We start from the raw sequence: 27188 nt of genomic DNA on the forward strand, positions 1-27188 counted from the left end.
ATTATCTCATGTGGCCCTGATAATCAGCTTGTTGAATTATCAGCTGTTGGTATAATCACGGTCTACACTGTTTTTCCTTATTATCCATCCTTATTCATCTTGGTATCCACTATTACTGTTATTCATTTCATTTTCACAGTTCTTTACCACATCACCCTTGGAAGAAAAGTGTTTAATGAAGGTTTTTCATTTTTCTTTTTTGTGGGTTTTTCTTTTTAGTTATCTTTTATGTAATGCTGTGAAAATTCTTCCAATTGCCTCATGTTTCCCCACAGAACTATCTGGCTGCCAAGGAGCTGGCCATGACAGTAAAAATGGTGTCAGGTGTTGCTTTGCTTAACAAAGCATTGGAAATGGAAGATCTTGTGTCTGTACAGAATCATCTTCAAAATCCCTCAATTGACTTCCATAACCTGAATGAAGAACACTTGGAACGGTAAGGGATCCCTCATTCCTTTCAGATCTTTGTCAGTGGTACCGGTGAGATTCAGGAATCATTGGCTCCAGGGACCTCCAATCTCAAGGATGGAGTCCTTTCTGTCAAGGCCCGTTTGAAAGGTTTTATTTCCTGATCAGCCATATTCTAAGTGGTCATGAAGAGCTAAGAGTTCTCATGTAGGTTGTCTTCAGTGTATTTCCTTTTCCAAAAAGTTGGACTTGTTCCATTCAACTGTGGGGGATGTAAGAGAAGCTGCCACCGTAACTTACTCATTTGCTATGCTTTCATGTAGAGTGGCTACCTTGGGCTTTCTTTCCAGTAAGAGAGGTCCGGTAACAAGCTCAGGAAGAAGTCAGCAGGACCTGCCTTTGAGTCCTGTCTTGGTTGCATGAGCCACACCAAATTGAGTTCTCAGTGTCTAAGGGACTCTCTCCATTGGTAGATCTGATCATCCCCAACTATCTGCCCTATCACCTGCTCTACTAGGGGGAAAAACAGACATTGGGAAGAGGGGGCTTCCTTTTGCTATTTCCTTGGGACAGCCCTGAACAGGGTCCTAGCTGGCACGTGCCCATGTTCAGCTGCTGTTCCTTTCATTTGATGCTGTCAGAACTCACTCCTGGACAGCAAAGACACTGGAGCCATTAGTGCAGGATGGGTGGATGTTCTAAACCAAAGTGAAAAGTTTGAGAAAGAAACATGCCTGAATGGGTGAGAGGGCAAGGCCAGGATACTTTTCAGTCAGGCTCTACAGGCTTTTCATCATTTATGTTGGTGACTACCAGAGGGGAGATATTGCCCAATTATAAAATTTGGTGAAATTCCACATCTAACCATCACCACCAAGATGAGCAAAGGATCTCAAGAGGAAAGATTTGTTAGAGGTCAGCTAAGCCAGACACCTCTTTTACAGAGAGGGAAACTGAGTCTTAGAGAGTTTTTTGAGGGGGCTTAGCCTGTGGTTACACAGTTATTCAATAGTAGAGTAAGGATTAAAAAAAAAACTATACCTTACAATTTAGGATCCCTCTTATGCTTTGGTTCTAAAGTAATAGAGGAGAAAGGGCTAGAGAATGCAAGTAAAGTGACTTTTCCAGAGTTAAGCAGTGAGGAAGTATCTGGGGTCCTCTTTGAATTCAAGCCTGCCCCACTCTCAAATTGATTGTCAATGCTCCTAGCCACCTAAATGTGTCTAGAATCATGATTTTAATCCAGCTCTTCTGACTCCAAATTCCACACTCAGAATATGGAAACAAACTCTATTCAGAGAACCACGTCTATGTGACTTAGATTGAGATAAACCTCTTAGTTATGAGACCACTTTTGCCCTCCTGGCCTTTACAGTTGTAATAGAAATGTAAATCTGTTGTGAATTATTTCTTGTCGTAGTGATTGATGTACTCTGGCTTGAGACTAGAAAGAGCTGCTAGCATGTGGACACTTGAGATAGAAGGTACTACTTCAGAGATAGAGCTAGAGAGATGTTGAGAGATGCTTGTACAGATAAGAAGGATGCTGCCACGGGGGAATGCACTGGGGTTTGCCTATTGATCCCTATTTGAAGGCTAATCGATCAATATATTTCCTACCCTCTTAATCCCTTCCTTAACCATCCGCTTCTTGAAGCCTTTTGGCTTCCTCCCTCCTCCCTGAGTGGACTATAAAATACTCTTGTATTCTTGCTCAGGTAAGGGGTTTATTGGGAAACATCAGGATGGGAGACTGAGGTAAGAGGGTTGAGGGTTTCCCTAATCTAAAATGAGGGAGAATTTGAGGATTTGGGAAAGTAGTCCAGTCACAACTGTGACAGAGGGACAGTTAGAGAGATGGTGGACAACTGTTTAAAATCTTCTTTCTTCTTCACAAAGCCACCAATGTCTCTTAGCTTAACTCCAGACCCCCCCCCCCCCAAGGGTCCTTCAGCCTGGGACAGAACTAACAAAATCAGTTCAGCTTCTTCTCTCTACAGCTAGGCTTGCCTCCTTTCTTGGTCAGTCAAATCCCTAGAGAGAGCAGAGGTTTTTCCTTTGGTGAGAGAGCCTAAGGCCAAGCCAGCCCCCACAAGGGTCCTTCAGCCAGCCCCAACTGGCTTTCCTCCTGGGAACAATCCGTTTGGAACCTTCTTCTTGATTGACAGACAGGTGCCCAGCCTTGGTTCTTGTATCTTGGCTTTTCCTGAAAAACCTCTTTCTCTTCAAGTCTCTACCACAATCCCCCCTTTTATTTGATAAAAAATGCAACTTGGATTTTTCAATGATATTTACCTTAATAATAATTTCATCTCTCTATCTTAACTCTGCTTTGTTATAAATATACCCTTACCTCCCCCAAAATAACAGAATCCTAAACTAATCTTAGCTATTCTATCTACCTAAATGCTAAGATAAGAGTAGGATAGGAAAATGGTTTAGGTAAGGGATTTACATGAACATAGTTATTTCATAACAAATCAAGTGACAATATTCAAATCATTTCAACAATGTCACTAACATATTGAACATGCAAATGTCCTATTTCCTAATGAATTTACAGTCACTAAGTAAAATCTCCTACTACTAACAAATGGTAATCTACCATTATGATGCAATCTCACTTCTGTACTGATGAACTTCTGTCTCTACTTCCTGAGACTTGAACAAAGACACTAGACTATCACTTATGTTAGTTATTAGAATATATTAATAAAGTACTCTAATATAGTTTGCATGTTAGTTATTAGTATACATAGGATCCATACAAATTTACATATGTACATCATTCTAAATTTCTGTGCAAACTCATGCAGAAAAGAAATATCTCTATCTGTCTGAATTTTCCACAGAAAGTTTTGTCAGTGTGTTTACTGATGTGCAACTGTGCACATTGTATACTTACCCATTCCATGAGATATCTTACTTTCCTATGTAGGATGTGCATGCATATATGTGTAATGTTCACATATACGACGCATCTTTACATATCTTCATGGTCAAAAGTTCCAAGATTTCAAAATTCCAAAGTCCTTCCATGTCCATTCATGTTGCTTGTAGAAACTCTTTCTTCCTCTCTGGTCCTTCATCTGGTCTGCATGCCAGTCACCATCATCCAGTCTTGGAATCACAATCCACTGGTACAATCAGGAACCCGGAACACATGAACAATGTATGTGTGTGAGATTTTCACATGTGTGTGTAAGTAAGAGTGAAAAGTTACTTTTGCATGGAAATAAGATGTAGTCTTCATGAATGCAGAATTTATCAATCTTCATGTCTGCAAGTTAGGATAACGTGATGTCTTCATTCAAGGGGGGTAAGCTTTTGCATTTGAACATCTTTGTGCCTGCAGTTAAAGTGTACAGGTGTTCTCATGGATGGATATGAGCATTATGCCTAAGAATAGTGAGTGCAAGTTAGCTAATTCTTGTTGTTTCACATTTCACTAAAAGATTTAACAAATGTTTGCTTCAGTTCTGTATCTTGGAGATAGAATCTAGAGAATAGTGTATTCATTTATAACAACATTGTTTCTTTCTGTTTTGTTATTGTGTCAGGCAGAGACTTTTACATATTATATTGAGGTTTTTTATGTCTGCTAATGTTTTCCTTTTGGCTGTAACTAGCTACATTTCTTCAGGGATGATATCCTTTCATTATTACAACATATGCAGGGCTCTCTCTTCTGTATTCTGGTGGCTCTGCTTGGTGGATATGCTTTCCTGTGTTTCCAGTAGGCTTACATTCACAAGGATTTTTGATTTCTTCTTGGGCTATTCATGTTGCAGTTCATGTCTAGGACTTTTTTTTTCAGATGCCATCTGTATATGTATCATCACTGATGACATGTGAGATATCTGAAATTATGAGATAATATATTCATGGCATACCCTCTTTCCCTTCCTTCCCCTGGCAAAGACTGCTTTAGGATGAAGGTTGAGAGATATGGATAACCTTTTTTTCAGTTTTCATCTATAACTTGCTGTTAAACTTGATAACAAATTCAACCAATGTGAATCTATGTTGCCATAATCATTATAGATGTAAAGTCTGTCCTAGTTATGAAGTTGGAATTTTTCTGCTGCAAGTTTAGGAGTGTTTTTGTAGTTGAATTACTTGATCTTCTTTTGCGGTAATAACTTATTCATTATGCTACCTACGACTAGTCTTCATTCACATAAGGTTTAGTGTAATATGTTGCCCTATGTAACTCCAACAAATCTTAGTGTCAGTGTTACAGCATGAATGGTACTTGTCCTATGTATTGAAGTCAGAAAATTGAAGTGAAATTGTGTATCTATCTCTCCTCCTCTAGTTTTCAATAAGTTTCTTGATATTCCCCTTCCCATTCAGAATCTGTATCTGCACAAGCCATGCAATTCAATTTATCTATAAAATCATCTTCCTTATCAACCCCTAAGCTTGCATAAATTTCTTCTAATGTTATTCAACTTATTCTGTGCCCAAAGAATAATTCCTCATCGTTGTCTTGGTAACAGCTTGTTTTCACTGGTTCCAGGTATTCTTTCTTTTTACTTGTGTCCCACACATCCCCTTCCTCGTCTACCTCTTCATAAAGCTTATAAAACTGATAAGGCATTTGTTCTACATCATCTTCATCCTTCTGGCATGCCTTGTCTGAATCGGAATCACTGAATCCAATCACTATGTTCTTTGGATTCTGCTCAATGCTATGTAAACTCTTGTCAGATATTGGTAACTCTGGCTTTGTGTTTTGATCTAAGCCTTTGTCATCAGCTTCTGTGTTCCTCACATCAGTTTCAGGTAGTTTGTCATTACTAAGCTTTAGATTTACATCTTGAATTGGTAAACTTGATGGTATGAGGTTATGCAGATCTTCTCTACTGTTAATAATCACAGATCCTACTCTAACACTAGTCTGAGGTTTATGTTCATTTCCCTTGTCTTTTGACTGTGTAGAGATAGGAATTATTCCCTCTAATTCATTAGTTTCTTTTGGGAATAATTTTGGTACATCTACATTTCTCCCTGCACCATCAGGATATGTTACTTCATGTTGTCCCCCACTACAACAGTCTCTGGCTAAGTAGCTACGGTGTTCATAACCACTGACCCAGTGTCCATGTCCTTGCTACTCTCTGCCAGGTGCATATGTAACCCAGTTAATTCTTTTTTTATTTAATCCATTCCCACTGAAGTCTACAATGGAACTTGAATCTAAATTATAGCAGTAGCTTTGGCTAGGTTTCCCAGTGCTCCTTAGAATGTGGGATTCAAGCCTGCCTTTTGAATCCATGGTGGTTTTTCCAGTTGGTAAGAATTCCATTACATCCTGCTTTTCAAATTTAACTGAAATGTCACCTCCAATACTTTGAATATGATAATTATTGTGTTCAAAAGTAATTTCAGCTTCATTTTCAGTTAGTTTTTCCTTATCTACATCACTCACTGCTGGATGGAAGGTACTACCTTCTGGATTCAAATTAGATGTCCTTTCTAAGGGTACCCCTGCTATAAAGCCATTTACAGAATTAACTAAGTCTGGTGGGATGTCTTTTGTGAATGTTTTTAAGGCATTGTCCTCTTTAGGAACAGTAACCTTTAGGGAATTGAAATTATGTGTCTTTGTATCAATCACAAACTTCTGCTTGAGTTCTTGTGACTTCCTTTTCTTTTGCTTAATTCAATCCCATTATCCACTCTACACTGGAAGAAGTTCTCTAAGAATGATATGATTTCCTTCACAGACTTTTCCTGTGTGGTTATTATACAGCTCATTTCAAAGTCTTTCATCTCATTTACTATTTGAGATATTATTTCCCTAATTTCTGCCTCATTTTCTTTAATCTGGCTCTGCCTTTCTCTTGCCTTAAGGCATGTATTATCATTCACAGATTCACTTTCTTGCACTAATTTTACACTATTTCCCAACTTTTTCTATTGTTTTTAACTGCAGCCTCTTTCTCACTGTTTCTTCTACCTCCAAGTGTCACACTATACAACTTATGGGCCTGGCTTCATAACTCTCTTCTGGCCACATGAGAATACTTTGGCTTTGCTCCAGTTTTTATAGCCAGTTGCATTTCATTCAAGCCCCAAGCTTGCTGTGAGGACTTCAACTTGCAATGTGAACAACAAGTGGACTTCTTGTACCTAGTCTGTGCATTTTGTTTGTCTTTGTTATTACTCTCATGTTTCTTCTTCAAAAAGAAGTTTCTAATCAAGTGACCTTCCCTGTGACAAAAGAAACATTCCCTAGTCTCCTTCTGCACTGGTCATGCCTGGTAACTAGGTTTCTGGAGACTAGATGTTTTGAAAGTTCTGTGTTCAGATTTTTAATTTCATCAATTTCCTTTTGTTTCAAATCATTGTCTGTCTTCTCTAACTTATCTTTCAGGTCTTGAACTTGTTTGGTTTGATCTGAATTGTTTTCAAATAGGTAACTAACTCGCTGTGTCTCTCAATTCAATCAGGGAAACTGAGTCGTACTTAGGGAAATAGTTTTTGAAAAATGTTTTCGAATTCGGTGTGCATCCACTGAGAATTTGCCTATGGACATGTCCAGCTGTTTCTTCAGTATCGGCTTCTAGACCTAAGATGGATTCTGCCATCTCTGACAGACGGTCTATGTATGTGGCAGTATGTTCCCCTTTATCCTGCCTGATCTTGTCAAACTTGTCCCATGCATTTAGCTTAGAACAGTATTTCTTAATGGCCTACAGCAAATCTTCCCTGCACCTTTTCTTGTAGGACATGCTAGTTGAATTGGCAAAGTCCATATACCCTCTTTGTTCTACTGTTGGCCAGTTAGTCAATTTGATGTCAGATCTAGTCTTCTCCAAAAATTGTCTCTGTTCATGAGGACTGAACAGTTCAGACAATAGGAACGCGACATCTTTGAAATCTGGATCAAAGATTCTGAATGCCAATTTCAGCTCCTTTTGGGATTTAAAGGACTGTCCACAAGTTTAGGGAAACAGCACATTATGGACTCAAGTTCCTGTGTGACAGAGGGACAGTCAAAGAGATGGAGGACAACTATTAAGTCTTCTTTTATTTTTAAAAAGTCATCAAGGTCTCTCAGCCTAATTTCAGAACCCCCCCCCAAAGGTCCTTCAGCCTGGGACAGAAGCTCCAAGGATCAGTTCAGCTTCTTCCCCCTACAACTAGGCTTGCTTCCTTTCTTGGTCAGTCAAACCACCTCTCTCTCTTCAAGTCTCTACCACACAGTCTACGAGAGGGATTTGCCAGGTCCACATGTAGGGAAAGAAACTCCTTTTCTGTTATCAAATCTGGTGCATTCTACATGCCCAGAACCTCTTAGATCTCCAGTTCATCTATATAACTCCCAGGGAAATTGGGCCCCTCATCAGCTCTCACTTAGACAATAGCAATGAATTCTTTTTTTCTTTTCCATTTTGTTAATCACTCTCCTTCTGTCAGTTCTAAGAGAGAAGAACAACAAGGACCATGCAACTGGGGGCTATGATTTACAGAGGGTGACACAGCTAGAAAGGGTCTGAGGTGCTTCCTACACTGTTATTCTCTCAGGACAGGAGAGCTACCTAAGACCTTCCTTCCCTGAGCCTTCCATTTGTTGGCATGCCCCCACCTAAAAGTGTAAGCCCTAATTAGGTATGGGTTCCTGGTGGTCAGAGGCTAATTGGTGAGGCCATGGTGTCCTCAAGACACTCGAGTCCCCAAAGGGCTTTTCCCTTAGCAAAGTCATCTTTTTACACATGCTTCTATGATGAATGTCATTGAAGGGCTACAAACACTGCTTCGTCCTTTTTCTCTTATTATTCTAATGTGTCGCTCTCCCAGTGTCTGTCCTGTTTAGTCAATTTGGTAAGAAGTCAACTCAATAGGAAAATTAAAATTCATGTATGTTTGGTGACTTTTGTCTTCCCCAGGTATGCTATCAGGCTCATCTCTATCAAAAGAGAAACCTCATCTAAAGGACAAGATAAACTGAGCCGGAATGAAATACAAAATCTTATTGATATCATTTATGTGGAAATTCAAGAAGAAAAATCAAGTAAGTGCAGTCAGTTTGGTTTTGCAAAATGGTTGAGTTGGTATTCTGGATGGTTTGACATTTACCCAATGGTTTACTCAATTTTAATTCTAGGATTTTTAATTTTAGCCCTTTTGTCAGGGAAATTGTTCTAATATTCATTACATGATTTTTGTCTTAGTAAATGGAAGGAAAATGATACTAGTATTGATTTCACACCGGAAAAGAGGTAAGGACTAGGCAGATGGAGTTAAATGACTTTCACAAGGTCACTCAGTTTGCAAAATATGTGAGGCCTTATCTGAATCCAGGACTTCCGAACTTCACGTTCAACACTCTTATCCACAAGCTCCAACTTCTCTAGATGACTTCTAAAGGTGCCTTTTACAATGCAATGAATATAACTTTATACTCTCTGGACTGTAGAGCTCTGATCATCATTTTGATCACTGATGGTGATAGAAATGGAAAGGATATGGGATATTGGACTAAACATTTAATCATCCAAGGAAACATTCTCGAATAATGAGGAAATATCTGATGTGTAGCTCAGTGTCTACAGTGCTGACTCCATAGTGAGGGAGGCTTGAGTTCAAGTTTTGTCTCAGTGACTGGCTGGATATATGATCCTAGGCCAATGATTTAGACTTTGCCTGAGTTTCCTCCAAATCAATATGGGGGAAATAATAGTACCTACCTCTCAGAGTTCTGGTGAGGATCAAAGGAGATGATATTTATGCAGCACTGAACAGCATAGTGCATGTCACCTATTCGGTGCAGAATTTTTTCTTGCTCCCTTTCCTTGACAAGTTGCTGATACCTTCTTAGATTCCTGAGAGGAACAAAATGGATGAAAATCTGGAGTCTGTATTTCTCTTCCCAGCTACACCACTAAGGTCTTTGGGACTGTTGGAAAATGATTTGTTCTCCATGGGCCTCAATTTCTTAATTGGTATCCTGAGGGTTTTACAGGACATAAGCTCTCAGCTACTCTGTGGGATATTTCAAGTTTTAATTTTTTTTTTATACTTGGCTCTGCCTCCTCTCATCCTTATGATCTTCCCTATCCTGGACCCCTTCTTTGACTTGTCAGCTTTGACTCTTCTTAATTTCTCTGAAGTTACACACGTTGTACGGTATCCTTTTCCTCTTTTTGCCTTATGCTTTTGATATTGTTTTCTTGGCAGACATCCACGTCAGTCCATTTTTAAGGCTTGGTTCCATTTCACATGCTTTCAAATGTCCCAACCTCTCTAGGAATAATATCTGTGATTTTGTCAGCATTTGGATGATTGGAGCGGCTAGTTCTCCCCATAAAAGTAGTGATTTTTAATCCCAATACCTGAGAGATTCAATGGGAAACACCAGCAAGTACATAAAGTGTGATTCTGACTGCCATCTGACTGCCTCCTTGTCCTCCAGGGCTCGCTGCTGTCGATGAGATCAATGCTGTGATTCGGGAAGGTCATCCCAGTAACACCGTGATGGCACTCATGAAACCTGAGGCCCAGCTCCCGACCGTTCATCCCTTTGCTGCTGTTCTGTATCAGGATGAACTGTTCAACCTTCAGAAACAGAGCTCTTTGGTAAGTGCAGGAGGTCTGTGGCTGCATGAGTGACTCGGAGGCTGGAGCATTGCTTGGGAAGGGCAGAATCCACTTGAAAATGAGGTGTTGCTCTGAGATCATTTTGTATGATCTCGAAAATGGTAAGAAAACTCATAAGTCATTTAGGCCATTAATAGATTCTACTTGTGGTTCTCGTAAGTAATAATTCCTCAGAAAGCATAGGCACTACGTTATCTGAACTCCCATGACAGGTGGTCCCGTCATACAGACTTCGGTTCTAATTGTAGCCTCAGACCCTTCGTAGCTAGCTGACCCTGATCAATGAACTTAATCCAATGGCCTAACCTTTACCACTTTTCTGTGTGGAATTTCTACTTAACATTCATTCTAGGACAGAAGGTAAGGGATTAAAAAAATAGACTGAGATGCAAAGGTAGGCAAATAGGAGGAAGATGAGGCAAGGGGCCTACCATGAAACATTAATGCCCTGTGACCCTATTTAGATTACTTAACTCCCATAGAATAGCCATTACTACTCTTTTCCCTTAGATCTAATGCACCATATTGATTTTAAAACTGAAGGCAAAGGATTAAAAAAAAAAAAGCCGTCTAGACCTTAAAGCAAACTTTCTGAAATGATAGCACTGTTGCGTGTCACATTATCCCATGTGGCCCTGATAATCAGCTTGTAGAATTATTAGCTGTTGGTATAATCATGGACCACACTGATATTTCTTGTTATCCATCCTTATTCTTCTTGGTATACACCGTTACTCCTATTCATTTCATTTTTACATGTTTTAACCCTGGCAACCTTATCAGAAATTCATTTAATGAAGGTTTGTCATTTTACTTTTATGTGCTTTTTTTAGTGATCCTTCATGTAATGGTGTGAAAATTCCTCTCATTGCCATATGTTTCTCTACAGAACTATCTGGCCGCTGAGGAACTGGCTATGACAATAGAAATGGTGTCAGGTGTTGCTTTGCTTAACCAGGCACTGGAAACCAAGGATCTTTTGTCCACCCAGAATCATCTTCAAAATCCTTCAATAGGCTTCAATAAAGTGGATAAAGAATACTTGGAATGGTAATGGATTCTTCATTCCCTTCAGCTCTTTGTAAATGCTACAGTTGAGATTCTTGTATCGTTGGCTCCAGGGATCTGCAATCTCTTAGATGGAGCATTTCCTGTCAAGCTAATTTTGAAATATTTTCTTTCCTGATCATACATATTCTAAGTGGTCATAAAGAGCTAAGAATGTTCATGTAGATTGTATTCTCCTTATTTCCTTTTTAGAAAAGTTGAACTTGTTTCCATTCAACTATGGGTGATATAAGGGAAGCTGCCACCAAAACATATACATTTCACATTCCTTCATATAAAGTAGCTACTTTGGGCTTTCTTTCCATTAAGAGAGTTCCAGTAACATACTCAAGAAGAAGGCAGCAGGACCTGATTTTAAGTCCTCTATAGCCTGCCTGATCCAGCCCAAGTTGAGCTCTCAGTGTCTAAGGCAACTCTCTGAATTGGTAGATCTGATCATCTCCACCCACCTTTTGTCATCCCCAACCATCTGTCCCATCACCTGCTATAATAGAGGGAAAAGCGGACATTGAGAAGAAGAGGCTTCCTTTTGGTATTTCCTTGGGACAGCCCTGAACAGGGTCCTATCTAGCAGATCCCGATCTTCAGCTGCTGTTCCTTTCATTTGGTGCTGCCAGAACTCACTCCTGGTCAGCAAAGACACTGGAGCCATTAGTGCAGAATGGATGGATGTTCTAAACCAAAGTGAATAGTTTGAGAACCATTCCTGAATTAGGGAGAGGGCAAGAGCAAAATGGTTTTCAGTCAGGCTCTACAGGCTTCTCATCATTTGTATTTGTGACCATCAGAGAAAAAGGATTGCCTAGTTTTAAAATCTAGTTATGTTCCCCATCTCAAACCCCTCACAGCCCACAATCAAGATGAGCAAAGGATCTCAAGAGGAAACATATGTTAGAGGTCAGCTAACCCAGCCACTTCTTTAGCAGAGAAGGAAACTGAGCCTTGGAGAGATTTTTTTTTTTGGCTTTGCCTGTGGTTACACGGGTATTCAATGATTGAGTTAGGATTAAAAAAAAAAAAACTAACTAAACCTTACATCATAAGATGCATATTATGCTTTGGTTCTGAAGCAAAAGAGGAGTAAGAGCTAGAGAATACTGGTGAAGTGACTTGTCCAGGTTTAGGCAGCTAGAAAGGGTCTGGGGTAATCTATGAATCCAAGGCCTCCCCTCTCAGCCTGGCTCTCAATGCAGGAATCCACCTAGTTGTCTCTAGAGTCAGGATTTTAATCCAGCTCTTCTGACTCCAAATTCCACAGTCAGAAGAATATGGAAACAAACTGTGCAGAGAACCATGGCTCTGTGACTTGGATGGAGATAAACCTTTCAGTTATGAGACCACTTTTGCCCTCATAGCCCTTACGGTCTAGGAGGGGGATTTCTCAAGTACACTTATAAGGAGAGAAACTCCTTTTCAGTTGTCAAATCTGGTGCATTCTATATGCTCAGCATCTCTTAGATCTCCTGTCCATCCATATGACTCCCAGGGAAGTCAGGCCCTTCATCAGCTCTCACTTTGACAATAACAATGAATTCTTTTTTTCATTTTCATTTGTTAATCCCTCTCCTTCTGTCAGTTCTAAGATAGAACAATAACAAGGCCTGGGTAACTGGGGGCTATGATTTACAGAGGCTCACCCAGCTAGGAAGGGCCTGAGGTGCCTCCTACACTTTTCTTCTGTCAGGGCAGGACAGCTACCAGAGACCTTCCTTCCCTGAGCCTTTCATTGTTAGCATGCCCCCACCTGGAAGTCATTTTATGTGTGCTGTAAATATCTGTCCATCCCTGTGTAAGTCCTACGGAGGTGTGGGTTCCTTGTGGTCAGAGGCTATTTGGTGTGGCCATGGCGTCTTCTAGACACTCAAGTCCCCACAGGGCTTTTCCCTTCGCAACGTCATCATTTTATACAGTCTTCTATGGTGAATGTCATTGAAGGGCTACAAACCCTGCTGCCTCCCTTTTCTCATAGCGCTTTGCTTGCAATATGTAACTCTCCCAGTGTCTGTCCTGTTTAGGCAATTTGGTAAGAAGTCCACTTAAAAAGAAAATTAAATTTAATGGATGTTTGGTGACTTTTGTCTTCCCCAGGTACTCTAGCAGGCTCATGGCCATCAAAAGAGAAGCCTCATCTCAAGGACAAGATAACCTGAGGCGGGATGAAATCCAGAATCACATTGATATCGTTTATGTGGAAATTCAAGAAGAAAAAGCAAGTAAGTGTAGTCAGTTTGGTTATACAAAATGGTTGAGAATGTTGCTATTTCAGAAACTTTGACTTTTACCTGATGGTTTACTCCATTTTAATTTTAGGACTTTTAATTCTAGTCCTTTTGTCAGGGAAATTGTTCTAATATTTATTACATGATTTTTTGTCTTAATAAATGGATAGAGACCAATACTGGTATTGTTATCACACCAGAAGAGAGGTAAGGGTTAGGCAAGTGGAGTTAGATGACTTTCACAAGGTCACTCAATTAGGAAAATATGTGAGGCCAGATCTGAATCCAGGGCTTCCCAACTCCATGTCCAACACTCTTATCCATAGCCACCAACTTCCCCTTCTAGATAATTTCTAAAGGTACATTTTACAATATAATGAATATAACTTAACGCTCTCTTGGCTGTAGAGTTCTCATCATCATTATGAACACAGATAGTGATGTATGAACACAGATGGAAATGTAAAGTATAATATTATATATTATATATATGAATGAAATAGAAAATGGTAATCTGTTTTAAGTATTCATGAAGAACACATTCCCCTCTCAACATGGACATGTAATGTGGCTTTACTATCCTACATTCCCCTCTCAACATGGACATGTAATGTGGCTTTACTGTCCTACCATGCCAAAGTGGCTGACCATAAAGCATTTCTAAAGGTGATACATGCAGGTCAGTCCTAGGCCTGGTTCTAATGTTGAACAAAGCAAGAAGTAAAACATCTGTCCATTTTAAATGTGTTTCTGAACAGAGTTTACCTATTTGTGTTTTCAATTCTTTGTTCATACATTCCCCTTGCCTGGAACTTTGGGGTCGATATACTGAATGGTAATTGTACTTAATCCCCAAGTATGATGACCAATATACAGTGGGAAAAGTGTAATGTGTATCCAGAAATATATTAGCTCTGTTACAGTTAAAAGAGTGGTTGCCTTAAACTGTGACCGCGAAAATATGGTTTCAAAACTTTGAATTGCCAAAACTGTAAAGATAAGTTTTAGTGTCTTGATTTTATATTAAAAAATAAAGTTGTCGCCATTGGAAAATTCCCAAAATATAAAATACCCAAGTCAGCTGGGTTTATGGAGATTTTAATTAATACAAATGAAGGAATTAAGAAAAAGGAGAGAGAATAAGAGAAGTATAGTATGAAAGACCTAGGCTAACATGGCCTAGGCCTGAGCCTTAAGAGAGACTTTAATCTTTAATCACTCACCACAAGATCCTTCCAAGCAAACTCTAGTGTTCAGAGAGACCCAGACACTCCAACTAGTCTGAGCTCCAACTCAGCTACCTAAACTGAATTAATTTTTCAGAGGCCTTCTGACCTCCTTTTAAAGAGAATTTTCTTCTATGTCACCTCCCCTAAGTTTTCACATCTACCAATCATAGTAGACATTTTCCAAAGGAAAATTCAGGCCTGAGTAGACTAAAACTTTTGAGTAATTCACACCTGAGTAGACTAATCTTGTCCTTTGCAAGTTGCCTGATTAATTTGATCTTCATAGGTACTTAGCATCCCTTTATATTAGATCTAAAAATAGACCTAGTTTAAGGGTTCTTGCTTCACTTTAAGTACGGATTGAGTACTTTTCATTGTTCAGTAAGGAGTTTACAACTTTATCTTCCCCTAAAGTATGCTTAAGTATGGGTGGAGTAATGTAAAGTTCTCACATACATTCCTGACTAAGTACCTCCATTGTTTAAAATGGGGAATAGCTTTAACCAAATGTTCTAAGGTAGAGTCTGAGAATTTTTTAAGATTCACAAGTCTGAGAAATTTTAAGATTCATAGCTCTTTTCCCTCTAGCTAATTCTAGGGCCATGAGCAGAGCCTGAGCTTGGTTGGCTCCCTGGGCGCTGACATGACTTGGCAATGATGCATACCAAAGCGTTTTGTCATTGTCAACTACCACTATCCCTAAGAATTTTCTCTCATCACAAACATAGGAGGATCCATCTGTGTATAACTCTATTTCTGGATCAATAAGAGGTGTATCTTTAAGGAGTTCATTTGGCCTATGCATGAGTTCCATTATCTGATCACAATCATGCAATACTTCTCCCCTCATTGGCAAATCAGAAATCAGAGTTGCTGGGTTCAACGGTGCACATCTATGAATTGAGATTTTATCATTGCCTAACAAAATGACTTCATACTGGGATATTCTTGCATCAGTGAATAAATGCATATTCTGCGACCCTAACAGTTTTTCAATTTGGTGTGCAAAATACACATGCAATTTATATCCCAGTATTATATCATAGGACTTCTTGACCATTAGAGCAGTAGCTACTACGCTCCTCATGCAATGCACTATTCCTTGTGCAACCGTGCCGAGGATAGAACTGTAAAATGCAATAGCCCTTAGATTCAACCCAAAATACTGTGCTAACATTCCAGAAGTGATGCCTTTTGCTTCATGGACGTGCAAGTGGAATTTCTTCTTATAATCTGGTATTCCCAAAGCTAGAGCTGATAGAATAGCTCCTTTCAACTGTGACAAAGCATGTAAATGTTCCTTCTTAAATTGCAATGGTCCTTTAATATCTTTCTTTGTCAAATCAATTAAGCCCTTGGAAATATGAGAATAACCCACTGTGTACTGCCTCAAGAAACCAGCAACCCCTAGAAAAGCTCTAAGTTCTTTCTTAGTTCTAGGGATGCCTAGCTTCTGTATGCCTGCTATCCTTTCATTAGAGATTTTCCTGGTACCCCCCTGCAGGAAAAATCCTAAATATTCAACTGTTGGTAGGACCCATTGAATCTTCTTTTTAGAAACTTTATATCCTCTCTTATAAAGTTCTATCAATAATTTCTTTGAATCTTCCAGAAAAGTTTTTGGGTCAGGAGATGCTAGCAACAACTCATCTACATAGTGTATCAATCTACCTCGTTTGAAAGTTATGGTAGCTAGAACTCTTTACAACAGTTGAAAAATATTGAAACAGACTCGCAACATCCTTGCATTAATCTAGTATAGCACAGCTATGTTATTATTATTATTATTATTATTATAATCTTATTTAGTATCCTGAGAATTTTGCAGGAGATAAGCTCTAAGTTTCTCTGTGGAATATTTCAAGGTTTATTTTATTATATTTGCCATCCCTGCCTTGTTCCCCTTCTTTGACTGGTCTGCAGGAACTTATCTTAATTTCTCTGAAGTCACACACATTAGATGATATCTTTTTCCTCTTTTTGTCTTATGCTTTTGACATTGTTCTCTTCGTGGACTTCCATGTCAGTCAATTTTTAAGAAATGTTGGAATTCTCATGTTTTGAAATGTCCCAAAATCTCTAGGAATAATATCTGGGATTTTATCAACTGTAGCTGCTCCAAAACATTTTGCCACATTTTGATGTACAGGAAGTCTGAGACTCCATGTTAATCTTTTCACCAAGATTCATTCATCTCTAATATGGTTCAATAATTGTAGTGATTAATGTACATAGTGATTGGCTGGCTGGTTCTACCCTGAAGAGTAATGATCTTTAACCCCAATCACTGAAAGATTCAATGGGAAACACCACCAAGTACATAAAGTGTGATTCTGACTGCCATCTGACTGCCTCCTTGTCCTCCAGGGCTCGCTGCTATCAATGAAATCAATGCTGTGATTCGAGAAGGTGATCCCAGTAACACCGTGATGGCACTAATGAAACCTGAGGCCCAGCTCCCTACCGTTCATCCCTTTGCTGCTGTTCTGTATCAGGATGAACTGTTTGACCTTCAGAAACAGAGCTCTTTGGTAAGTCCAGGAGGTCTGTGGCTGCATGAGAGTCTCAGAGGGTGGAGTATTGATTTGGAAGAGCAGAATCATCTTGAAAATGAGGTGTTGCTTGGAGGTCATTTCATGTGATCTAAGAAGGAGAAGAAACCTCATGGGAATTTTAGGTGATTCATAAGATTTTCTTGCCCTTCACTTAAAGTAATGATTCCCAAGAAAGCATAGGCAATATGTTGTCTGGATTCCCATGACAGGTGATCCCATGGATGGAGCATTGGACTAGGAGTCCCGCAGACTTCAGTTCCCATGTAGCCTCAAGACTTTTCATAGCTAGCTTAACCATGCCAAGGCATTTAACGCCAATGCCCTAGCCCTTACCACTATTCTGCCTTGGAATCGCTACTTAGCATTGATTGTAAGACAGAACGTAAGGGAAATTAAAATAGACTGAGATGGAAAAGATAGACAAGTAGAAGGTAAAACAGGAAAGGGCACTACCATGAAACGTTAAGGTCATGTAACCTAACTTAATTTACTTAACCCCTTTGCCTAGCCATTCCACCTCTTTTACCTTGGAAGTAATATCCAGTATTGATTTTAAAACTGAAGGCAAGGGATACAAAATAAAAAGCTATCTAAAACTTACAGCACTATATCTGATATAATAGCACTACTTTGAGTCTCATTATCCCATGTGCCCTGATAATCAGCTTATAGAATTATCAGCTATTGGTATAATCATGGACTACACTGATATTCCTTGTTTTCCATCCTTATTCTTCTCGGCATCCACTGTATGTTTTCACCATGGCACCCTAGGTTTTCCATTTTTATTTTTTGTGGGTTTTTTTTTGTTACTGATACTTTGTGTAATGTTATGAAAAGTCTTCTTATTTTAGTATGTTTCCCTACAGAACTATCTGGCTGCTGAGGAACTGGCCATGACAGTAGAAATGGTGTCAGGTGTTGCTTTGCTTAACCAGGCACTGGAAACTGAGGATCTTGTGTTTATACAGAATCAGCTACAAAATCCTTCAATAGGCTTCAATAACCTGAATGAAGAACATTTAGAACGGTAAGGGATCCCTCATTACTTCCAGCTCCTGGTAAATGGTACAGGTGAGATTCTGGTATTATTGGCTCCAGGGACCTCCAATCTCAAGAATAGAGTCCTTCCTGTCAAGCCCCTTTGGAAATGTTTTTGGTTTCCTGATCAGCCATATTCTAAGTGGTCATGAAGAGCTAAGAATGCTCATGTAGGTTGTCTTCATTGTATTTCCTTTTCCAAAAAGGTGGACTTGTTCCATTCAACTGTGGAGGATGTAAGGGCAGCTGCCACCGTAACCTTTTTTTTTTTGCCATGGTTTAATGTAGAATGTCTACCTTGGGCTTTCTTTCCAGTAAGAGAGGTCCGGTGACAAGCTCAGGAAGAAGTCAGCAGGACCTGCTTTTGAGTCCTCTGTGGCCTGCATGAGCCAGACCATGTTGAGCTCTCAGTGTCTAAGGCAACTCTCTGCACTGGTAGATTTGATCATCTCGAACCATCTGTCCCATCACCTGATATAATAGGGGAAGAAGCAGACATTGAGAAGAGAGGGCTTCCTTTTGCTTTTTCCTGGGGACAGCCTAGAAAAGTGTACTAGCAAGCAGATCCCAATCTTCAGCTGCTGTTCCTTTCATTTGATGCAGTCAGAACTCACTCCTGAACAGCAAAGACACTGGAGCCATTAGTGCAGGATGGATGAATGTTCTAACCAAAGTGAAAAGTTTGAAAAACATGCCTGAATGAGAGAGAGGGCAAGACCAGGATACTTTTTAGCCAGGCTCTACAGGATTCTCCTCATTTGTGTTGGTGATCACCAGAGGGGAGAGATTGCCTAGTTTTAAAATTTGGTGAAATTCCCCATCTCACACCCCACACCACCCACCCCCAAGATGAGCAAAGGATCTAGAGAAGAAAGTATAGGAATTGAATAATATTTCTACCCAATTATATATTTTATAAAGTTTATTAGGAAGGGTAGGCAATCATTCCTATGTAATCTGACCATGTGATACCTAGCCTGCCAGTCTCTTTCCACCTTCCCCCTTTCCAGCCTGCTATTTTCTCCCTTCTCTTCTGCATTCTCCCCTGATTCTTTTAGATTCTCCCACTCAGAGGCCCCAAATATTGACCTTTATTGACACACAGCACATTGACTGACACAAAACCTGGCACACGTACAAAAGATATGTTAGAGGTCAGCTAACCCAGCCACCTCTTAGGAAGGAAGGAAACTGTGGCTTAGATAGGTTTATTGGCTTTGCTTGTGGTCACAGGGGTAGTCAGTGGTAGAGTTAAAAAAAAAAAAAAACAACTTACATCCAAGGATCTCTATCATGCTTCGGTTCTGAAGAAAAAGAGCTGTTAGGGCTAGAGAATGCAGGTGAAGTGATTTGTCAAGATTTAGGCAGCTTGGAAGTGTCTGGGATACTTTTTGAATTCAAGACTGAACCTCTCTCAACATAATTCTCAATGCATCGAGCCACCCAGTTGTCCCTAGAGTCAGGATTTTAATACAGCTCTTCTGACTCCAAATTCTGCAATCAGAATATGGAAACCAACTCTGTGCAGTGAACCACAGCTCTGTGACTTGGAAAGAGGTAAACATTTCAGTTATGAGACCACTTTTGCCCTCCTGGCCCTAACAATATAGAAGAGGAATTTCTCAAGTAAGCTTGTACAGAGAAAAACTCCCTTGCAGTTGTCAAATCTTATGCATTCTACATTACCAGCCTCTCTTAGATCTATATTCCATCCATATGACTCCCAGGGAAATCCAGTCCTTCTTTAGCTCTCACTTAGACAATAGCATTAAATTCTTTACTTTTTTTTCATTTGTTAATTCCTCTTCTTCTGCGGGTTCTAAGGCAGAAGAACAACAAGGCCTGGGCAACGGAGGGCTACAATTTACAGAGGCTCACCCAGCTAGGAAGGGTCTGAGGTGCCTCCTAGACTTTAGTTCTGTCAGGGCAGGACAGCTAAGCAAGACCTCCCTTCCCTGAGCCTTCCCTTTGTGGGCATGCCCCCACCTGGAAGTCATTTTATGTGTGATGTAAATGTTTGTCCATCCCTGCATAAGCCCTAATGAGGTGTGGTCAGAGGCTCTTTGGTGTGGCCATGGCATCCTCTAGACACTCGAGTCCCCACAGGGCTTTTCCCTTTGCAACGTCATCGTTTTACACATGCTTCTCGGGTGAATGTCACGGAAGGGCGACAAACCCTGCTGCCTGCCTGTTCTCCTACTCTTCCCATAGGTCGCTCTCCCAGTGTCTGTCGTGTTTCGTCAACTGAAAGGGACATTTAAAGATAATGGATGTTTGGTGACTTTTGTCTTCCCCAGGTACGCTAGCAGGCTCATGTCCATCAAAAGAGAAGCCTCATCTCAAGGACAAGATAACCTGAGGCGGGATGAAATCCAGAATCATATTGATATCATTTATGTGGAAATTCAAGAAGAAAAAGCAAGTAAGTGCAGTCAGTTAGGTTATGCAAAATGGTTGAGAATGTTGGTATTCCAGAAAGTTTGACTTTTACCCAATGGTTTACGTATTTTTAATTCTATGATTTTTAATTCAAGCCCTTTTGTCAGGGAAATTGTTCTAATATTTATTACATGATTTTTGTCTTAGTAATTAGAACAAAAATGATACTAGTATGATTTTCACACCAGAAGAGAGGTAAGGGCTAGGCAAGTGGAGTTAAGTGACTTTCACAAGGTCACTCGGTGAGCAAAATATGTGAGGCTAGATCTGAATCCAGACCTTCTCAACTCCATGTTCAACATTCTCATCCACAATCTCCAAATTCCCCTCTAGATGATTTCTAAAGGTGCCTTTTACACTGTAATGAACATAACTTAACACTCTCTTGACTGTAGAGCCCTGATCAACATTACAAGCACTGATGGTGATAGAAATGTAAAGGATTCGGGATATTGAACTAAACACTTCATCAGCCAAGGAAATATTCTTGAATAATGTGGAAATATCTGATTTGTGACTCAGTGCCAAAATGCTGACTCCATAGTGAGGAAAGCTTGAGTTCAAGTCTTGTCTCAGAGACTGCCGTAATATATGACTCTGGGCCAATGATTTGGCCTCTCCTTGAATAGTACCTACCTCTCAGGGTTCTTGTAAGGATCAAAGGAGATAATATTTATGAAGCACTGAGAAGTTCAGTGCTTGTCACCTAGCAGGTGCAGAATTCATCCTTCTTCCCTTTCCTTGACGAAGTTGCTGATACCTTCTTAGTTGCCTGTGAGGATCAAAATGCATAAAAATCAGGAGTCTGGATTTCTCTTCCCAGATACACCACTAAGACTTTTGGGACAATTGGAAAAAGGATTGTTCTCTATGGGCCTCAATGTCTTAATCTATATCCTGTGAATTTTGTAGGAGATAAGCTCTCAGGTCCTCTGTGGGATTTTCTCTTATATTTGCTACTGCCAGCTCTTGCCGTAGTTATCCTTACTACCCTGGTCCAGTTCTTTGACTTGTCAACAGTGACTCATTTTAATTTCTCTGAAGTCACACACATTGTGTGGCTTCCTTTTCCTCTTTTTGTCTTATGTTTTTGGAATTGTTTTCTTGGCAGAATAACATGTCAGACAATTTTTAAGGCTTGTTGAGTTTCTCATGCTTTGAAATTTTCCAAACTCTCTAGGAGTAAAATCTGTGATCTTGTCAACTGTAGCTGCTCCAAAACTTTTTTGCCACCTTTTGAAAGGCAGGAAGCCTGACTTCATCTTCATCTTTTTATCAGGGTCCATTCATCTCTGATATGATCTAAGAATTGTAGTGATTGGTATCAATGATGATTGGCTAGTCTGGTTCTCCCCTGTAAGAGTAGTGATCTTTAACCCCAATGCCTGAGAGATTCAATGGGAAACAACACCAAGTAAATAAAATATGATTCTTACTGTCATCAATCACATCCTTATCCTCCAGGACTCGCTGCTATTGATGAGATCAATGCTGTGATTCGAGAAGGTCATCCCAGTAAGACCATGAGTGCCCTCATGAAACCTGAGGCCCAGCTCCCTACTGTTCATCCCTTTGCTGCTGATCTATATCAGGATGAACTATTCAACCTTCAGAAACAGAGCTCATTGGTAAGTCCAGGAGGTCTCTGGCTGCATGAAAGTCACAGAGTGTGGAGTATTGGTTTGGAAGAGCAAAATCATCTAGAAAATGAGATTTTGCTCTAAAATCATTTTGCATGTTCTCAGAATGGTAAGAAAACTCTTAAGTCATTCAGGCCATTTATAGATTCTACTTGTGGTTCTCTTAAAGTAATAATTCCCTAGAAAGCATAGACACTACATTATCTGGACTCCAAAGTCAGGTGTTCCTGTAGATGGGATGATTGGACCAAGGCTCACTCAAACATTGATTCCCATATAGCCTCACATCCTTCATTGCTAGCTGACACTGGTCAAGGCACTTAACCCTATTGGCCTGGCCCTTATCACCTTTCTTCCTTGGAATCTCCACTTAGCATTGATTGTGAGACAGAAGGTAAGGGAATTAAAAAAAATAGTCTGAGATGGATAAGTTCGGCAAGTAGGAAGAAAACCAGGAAAGGGTACTACCATGAAACTTCAGGTCCCTGTGACCTAACTTAATTTACTTAATGTCAATGGGCTAGCCCTAATCACTCTTTTCCCTTAGAACTAATGCACCATATTGATTTTAAAACTGAAGACAAGGGACAAAAAATAAAAAGCTGTCTAAACCTTAAACCAATCTTTCTGAAATGATAGCACTGCTGCATGTCACATTATCCCATGTGGCCATGATAATCACCTTGTAAAATTGTCAGCTGTTGGTATTGATAGGGTCCGAGTGGAAGACAACCCAAGGAGCACACAGAGACAGTGCAATTCAGGCAAGGGGAAGTCTTTATTACTAGCATGCTAAGGGAGCCCAATCAAGGGGTTCCAAAGGACAGTTGGAATGGAATTTATATAGGTTAAAGCAGTCATAGTTGAGTTACTTGATGGGGGACACCTGGAACATTCTGTTAATGATGTTGGCTAGTTTAGTGTAGCAGGTGGATGATGTTGGACCGACATGAAAGGTGGGCATATCAGGTGGGCGATTGGATAGACATGAAAGGTAGGTAAGTATGTGACTACTGGCATACTTCAGGGGTTCTGTAATTCCTGGGACCTTGTCCAGAACATTCTATTTCGGGGCCTTCTGTTGTCCCTTACAGAGTGAGGGTCGGTTGATTTTTACCACATAACAGTATAATCAAGGAATACACTGTTATTCCTTGTTATCCATCCTTATTCTTCTTGGTATTCACAGTTACTCTAATTCATTTCATTTTCCCATGTTTTAACCGCAGCATACTTAGCAGAAATGTGTTTAATATAGGTTATCTATTTTTCTTTTTTTGTGGAGTTTTTTTGGTGATACTTTGTGTACTGTTATAAAAATTTTTCTCATTTAAGTATGTTTCCCTACAGAACTATCTGACTGCTGAGGAGCTGGCCATGACAGTAGAAATGGTGTCAGGAGTTGCTTTGCTTAACCAGGCACTGGAAACCGAGGATCTTGTATTTATACAGAAACAGCTCCAAAATCCCTCAATAGGTTTCAATAACCTGGATGAAGAACACTTGGAATGGTAAGGGATCCCTCATTACTTTCAGCTCTTTGTAAATGGTACCTGTGAGATTGTGGAATCATTGACTCCAGAGACCTCCAATTCATAGCTGCAGTCTTTCCTGTAAATCCCCTTTTGAAATATTCTTTTTCCTGATCTTACATATTCGTAGTGTGTATAAAAAGCTAAGAATGCTCATGTCAGTTGTCTTCACCTTCTTTCCTCTTTCGAAAAGGTAGAATTGTTTTCATTCAACTGTGTGTGATGTAAGGGAAGCTGCCACCGTAACATAAACATTTCACATCCTTTCATGTAAAGTGGCTACCTTGGGCTTTCTTTCCATTAAGAGAGGTCTGGTAACATGCTCAAGAAGTCAGCAAGACCTGCCTTTGAGTCTTCTATCACCTGCATGAACCATACCAACTTGTGGTCTCCGTGTCTAAGGAGACTCTGCATTGCTAGATCTGACCACTTTCACTTTCACTACATTGTCTCCAGCCATGTCACATCTCCTGCTGTAAGAAGGGACAAAGCAGACATTGGGAAGAAGAGGCTTCCTTTTGCTTTTTCCTTGGGACAGCCTAAAACAGGGTTCTAGCTAGCAGATTCTAATCTTCAGCTGCTGTTCTTTTCATTTGATGCTCCCAGAACTCACTCCTGGACAGCAAAGACACAAGAGCCATTACTTCATGATGGATGGATATTCTAAAGCAAAGTGAAAAATTTGAGAAACATGCCTGAATGAGGAAGAGGGCAAGCCTAGGATACTTTTCAGTAAGGCTCTACAGGCTTTTCATCATTTACATTGGTGAACACCAGAGGGGAGGGATTGCTCAGTTTTAAAACTTGGTGAGATTCCCCATCTCACACCCTGTACCACCCACCAGCAAGATGAGCAAAAGATCTAGAGGAAAGATATGTTAAAGGTCAGCTAACCCAGTCACCTCCTTGATAGAGAAAGAAACTGAGGCTTACTTAGGTTTATTGGCTTTGTATGTGATCACAGGAGTAGTCAATGGTTGAGTAAGGATTAAAAAAAGGAAATCCTTATATCTTTGGATCCCTATTTTGCTTTGATCCTGAGGCAAAAGAGCAGTAAGAGCTAGAGAATTCAGGTGAAGTGACTTGTCCAGGGTAGGAAGTGTGTGGGATTCTCTTTGAATCCAAGACCCCCCATCTCTCAGCCTTACTCTCAATGCCCCTAGCCACCTAGTTACCTCTAAAGTTAAGATTTTTATCCAACTCTAATGACTCCAAATTATGCAGTCAGAATATGGAAACCAACTCTGTGTAGAGAACCATGGCTCTGTGAGTGGGGTGGAGATGACTGAACTAAGGTTCAGCTCCATCTATGCCCCAGCAAAGATAGTCCACTAATCTGACTGTGATATTCAAATATGATAAATTTTAATAACCAGTTAGGATTGGAAAGGTATCAGGGAAGAGAGATATCTCTAAATAAAGTTGGGAGTCTTTCTCAACTTTGGATCTGAGGCCAGGCCTCACAGGCTGCTGAAAGGTTTCTCTTATTCCTGTCTAACCTATATATGTGCTAGTTTTCTTAATTTCAAAATCTTAGCAGTAGACAGCAAGCAACAAGAAAAGTTCTGAATTACAGAGCTGGTTGGGCCTGTCTATTCTGGCTGAAGAAAATAGAGGCACTTCTATCCTGAGACTGGGAAGCCAAGCTACTCCCACTTCTCACACTAGGAGGGAAGTTCTTGTCACAAGAACACTACCCCTCCCAGTTGTCCCTTCCCCCACCGATTCTCAGTATTGTCAATTTCCTCTCTCTAATATTCTCACTTATGTACAACATATATACATACTATGCTAAATATTTATGGATTCTATCACTATGTTACTAACCTAATTATAATATATACATTATTCATAGAGATTATTTACATATAATACGATAATATACATTATTCCACATCCTGACATTAGTCAAATAGAAATATCTATTGATCTTTCTTTTTGCCTAAGACCTCATGGAATTAATTATATACATATTTACATTTTGCATAAATACAGTTTCAGACACTTGTTTATTTAAACAAGGTCTCCCAATATGGCAGTTTGTGTTTTTGTGTTTTGTGTCTAATACTGTTGTGTTGAATTAATACTTATCATGTTTCTTCAGATTTCCATTTCTCATGTTGACTGATGGATCTCTTCTTTCTTCCAAGTTATTTAGTGATGCATGCTATTTCCCTAATATGTAAAATTACTTTTGTTTTATTATTTCAACACACTCAGTGTTGCATATAAGTCTCATTTTTCTGTCTGTCCTCTTCTCATATAAACAAATTTACAAAGCTCAAAATCTTAGCTGTCTATTTCAGCTTCTTTTTCTTTGTTTCTTCTCTCTAGTAGCTATTAAACAAATTTGCAAAGTTCAAAGTCTTTGCTGTCTATTTTAACTTTTCCTTTTTGTTTCTTCTGTCGAGAAGCTTTTCTTGATGCTTTTCCTCTGGGCTGGTTTAAAATCTTTTCCTCTGGGATGCTTTTTTATAGACTGGAAAGTTGTCTTTTCTCTATGGCTTGCTTGACTACTGGGATCTAGTTGTCTCGAACACTGTGTAATTATTATTTTTTGTGATGTAATTGTTGATGTTATTCAGTTTTGTTTTCATTTCTCAGCACTAGCTTTTGTCTAATTATCTTCTATATCTTTTACAGTGATGTTGAATTTTTTCTGGTTTTACGTGGGAACAGTGGAACCATGGGTATTTCCCAGCAATTTTTATAGCTATTGGGGGTAGTAAGCAATACTTCATGTGGTCCAGTCCATTTAATGTCTGTAGGCAATTTTCTGTTGAAATATTTTAAGTATACTATGTCTCGTGGTTTGATGTTGTACAAATTGTAATCCAGGGGTACTGTTTGTTGTATCAAACCAATTTCATGGAACTCTGCTATTCTTGTTTGTAAAGTTTGTATATATTTTGTTAATTGACAGTCTCCACCTATCATTGAAATGTAAGCTGGTTTGCAAGTCCTTCCTTGCCAAATTGTATGCCCATATAGCATCTCAAATGGAGAGATGTGCAAATCTCCACTCGGTCGTATTCTAAGATGGAACATAACTAATGGCAGAATGGCACAAAATTTTCCTATCAATGTTTTGATAACTTTATTTAATCTCTCCACTTTCCCTGAACTTTGGGGATGATACGATGTGTGGTATGTTGCTTGCTTCATTTAATGTTGATTGAGTAAAGTGACTTCCACGGACTGAGTGCAATTTTGTGGGAATCCCAAATCTAGGTATGATTTCTTTTAATAGGATTTTGATCACAAATGCCGCATTGTTCTTTTTGGCAGGAAAAACTTCTGGCCATCTATACTCAGTCTGTCTATGATGACAAGGCAATACTTAAACCCTTTGTCTTTTCTCACATTGATAAAATCTATCTGTATGCATTCAAATGGAGTATATGCTAAGGGATGAACTCCTAACCCTTTGGTCTTATAAACTCCCTGA

General features: G+C 39.6%; 1 protein-coding gene across 1 annotated transcript in view; it reads left to right on the plus strand.

Annotated features, from left to right (window-relative positions):
• Window positions 1-27188, plus strand: part of LOC130458130 (uncharacterized) — a 71389-nt gene that overhangs the window by 30597 nt on the left and 13604 nt on the right. The window contains exons 12-21 of the mRNA XM_056821111.1: window positions 276-436; window positions 8307-8431; window positions 9833-9996; window positions 10907-11067; window positions 13174-13298; window positions 16901-17064; window positions 17958-18118; window positions 20427-20551; window positions 22033-22196; window positions 23559-23719. Of these exons, the coding sequence (XP_056677089.1) occupies window positions 276-436; window positions 8307-8431; window positions 9833-9996; window positions 10907-11067; window positions 13174-13298; window positions 16901-17064; window positions 17958-18118; window positions 20427-20551; window positions 22033-22196; window positions 23559-23719 (1511 nt within the window). The remainder of the gene's footprint in view (window positions 1-275; window positions 437-8306; window positions 8432-9832; window positions 9997-10906; window positions 11068-13173; window positions 13299-16900; window positions 17065-17957; window positions 18119-20426; window positions 20552-22032; window positions 22197-23558; window positions 23720-27188) is intronic.

Source organism: Monodelphis domestica, chromosome 3, assembly GCF_027887165.1.
Source record: "Monodelphis domestica isolate mMonDom1 chromosome 3, mMonDom1.pri, whole genome shotgun sequence".
NCBI classification, from domain to species: Eukaryota; Metazoa; Chordata; class Mammalia; order Didelphimorphia; family Didelphidae; genus Monodelphis; species Monodelphis domestica.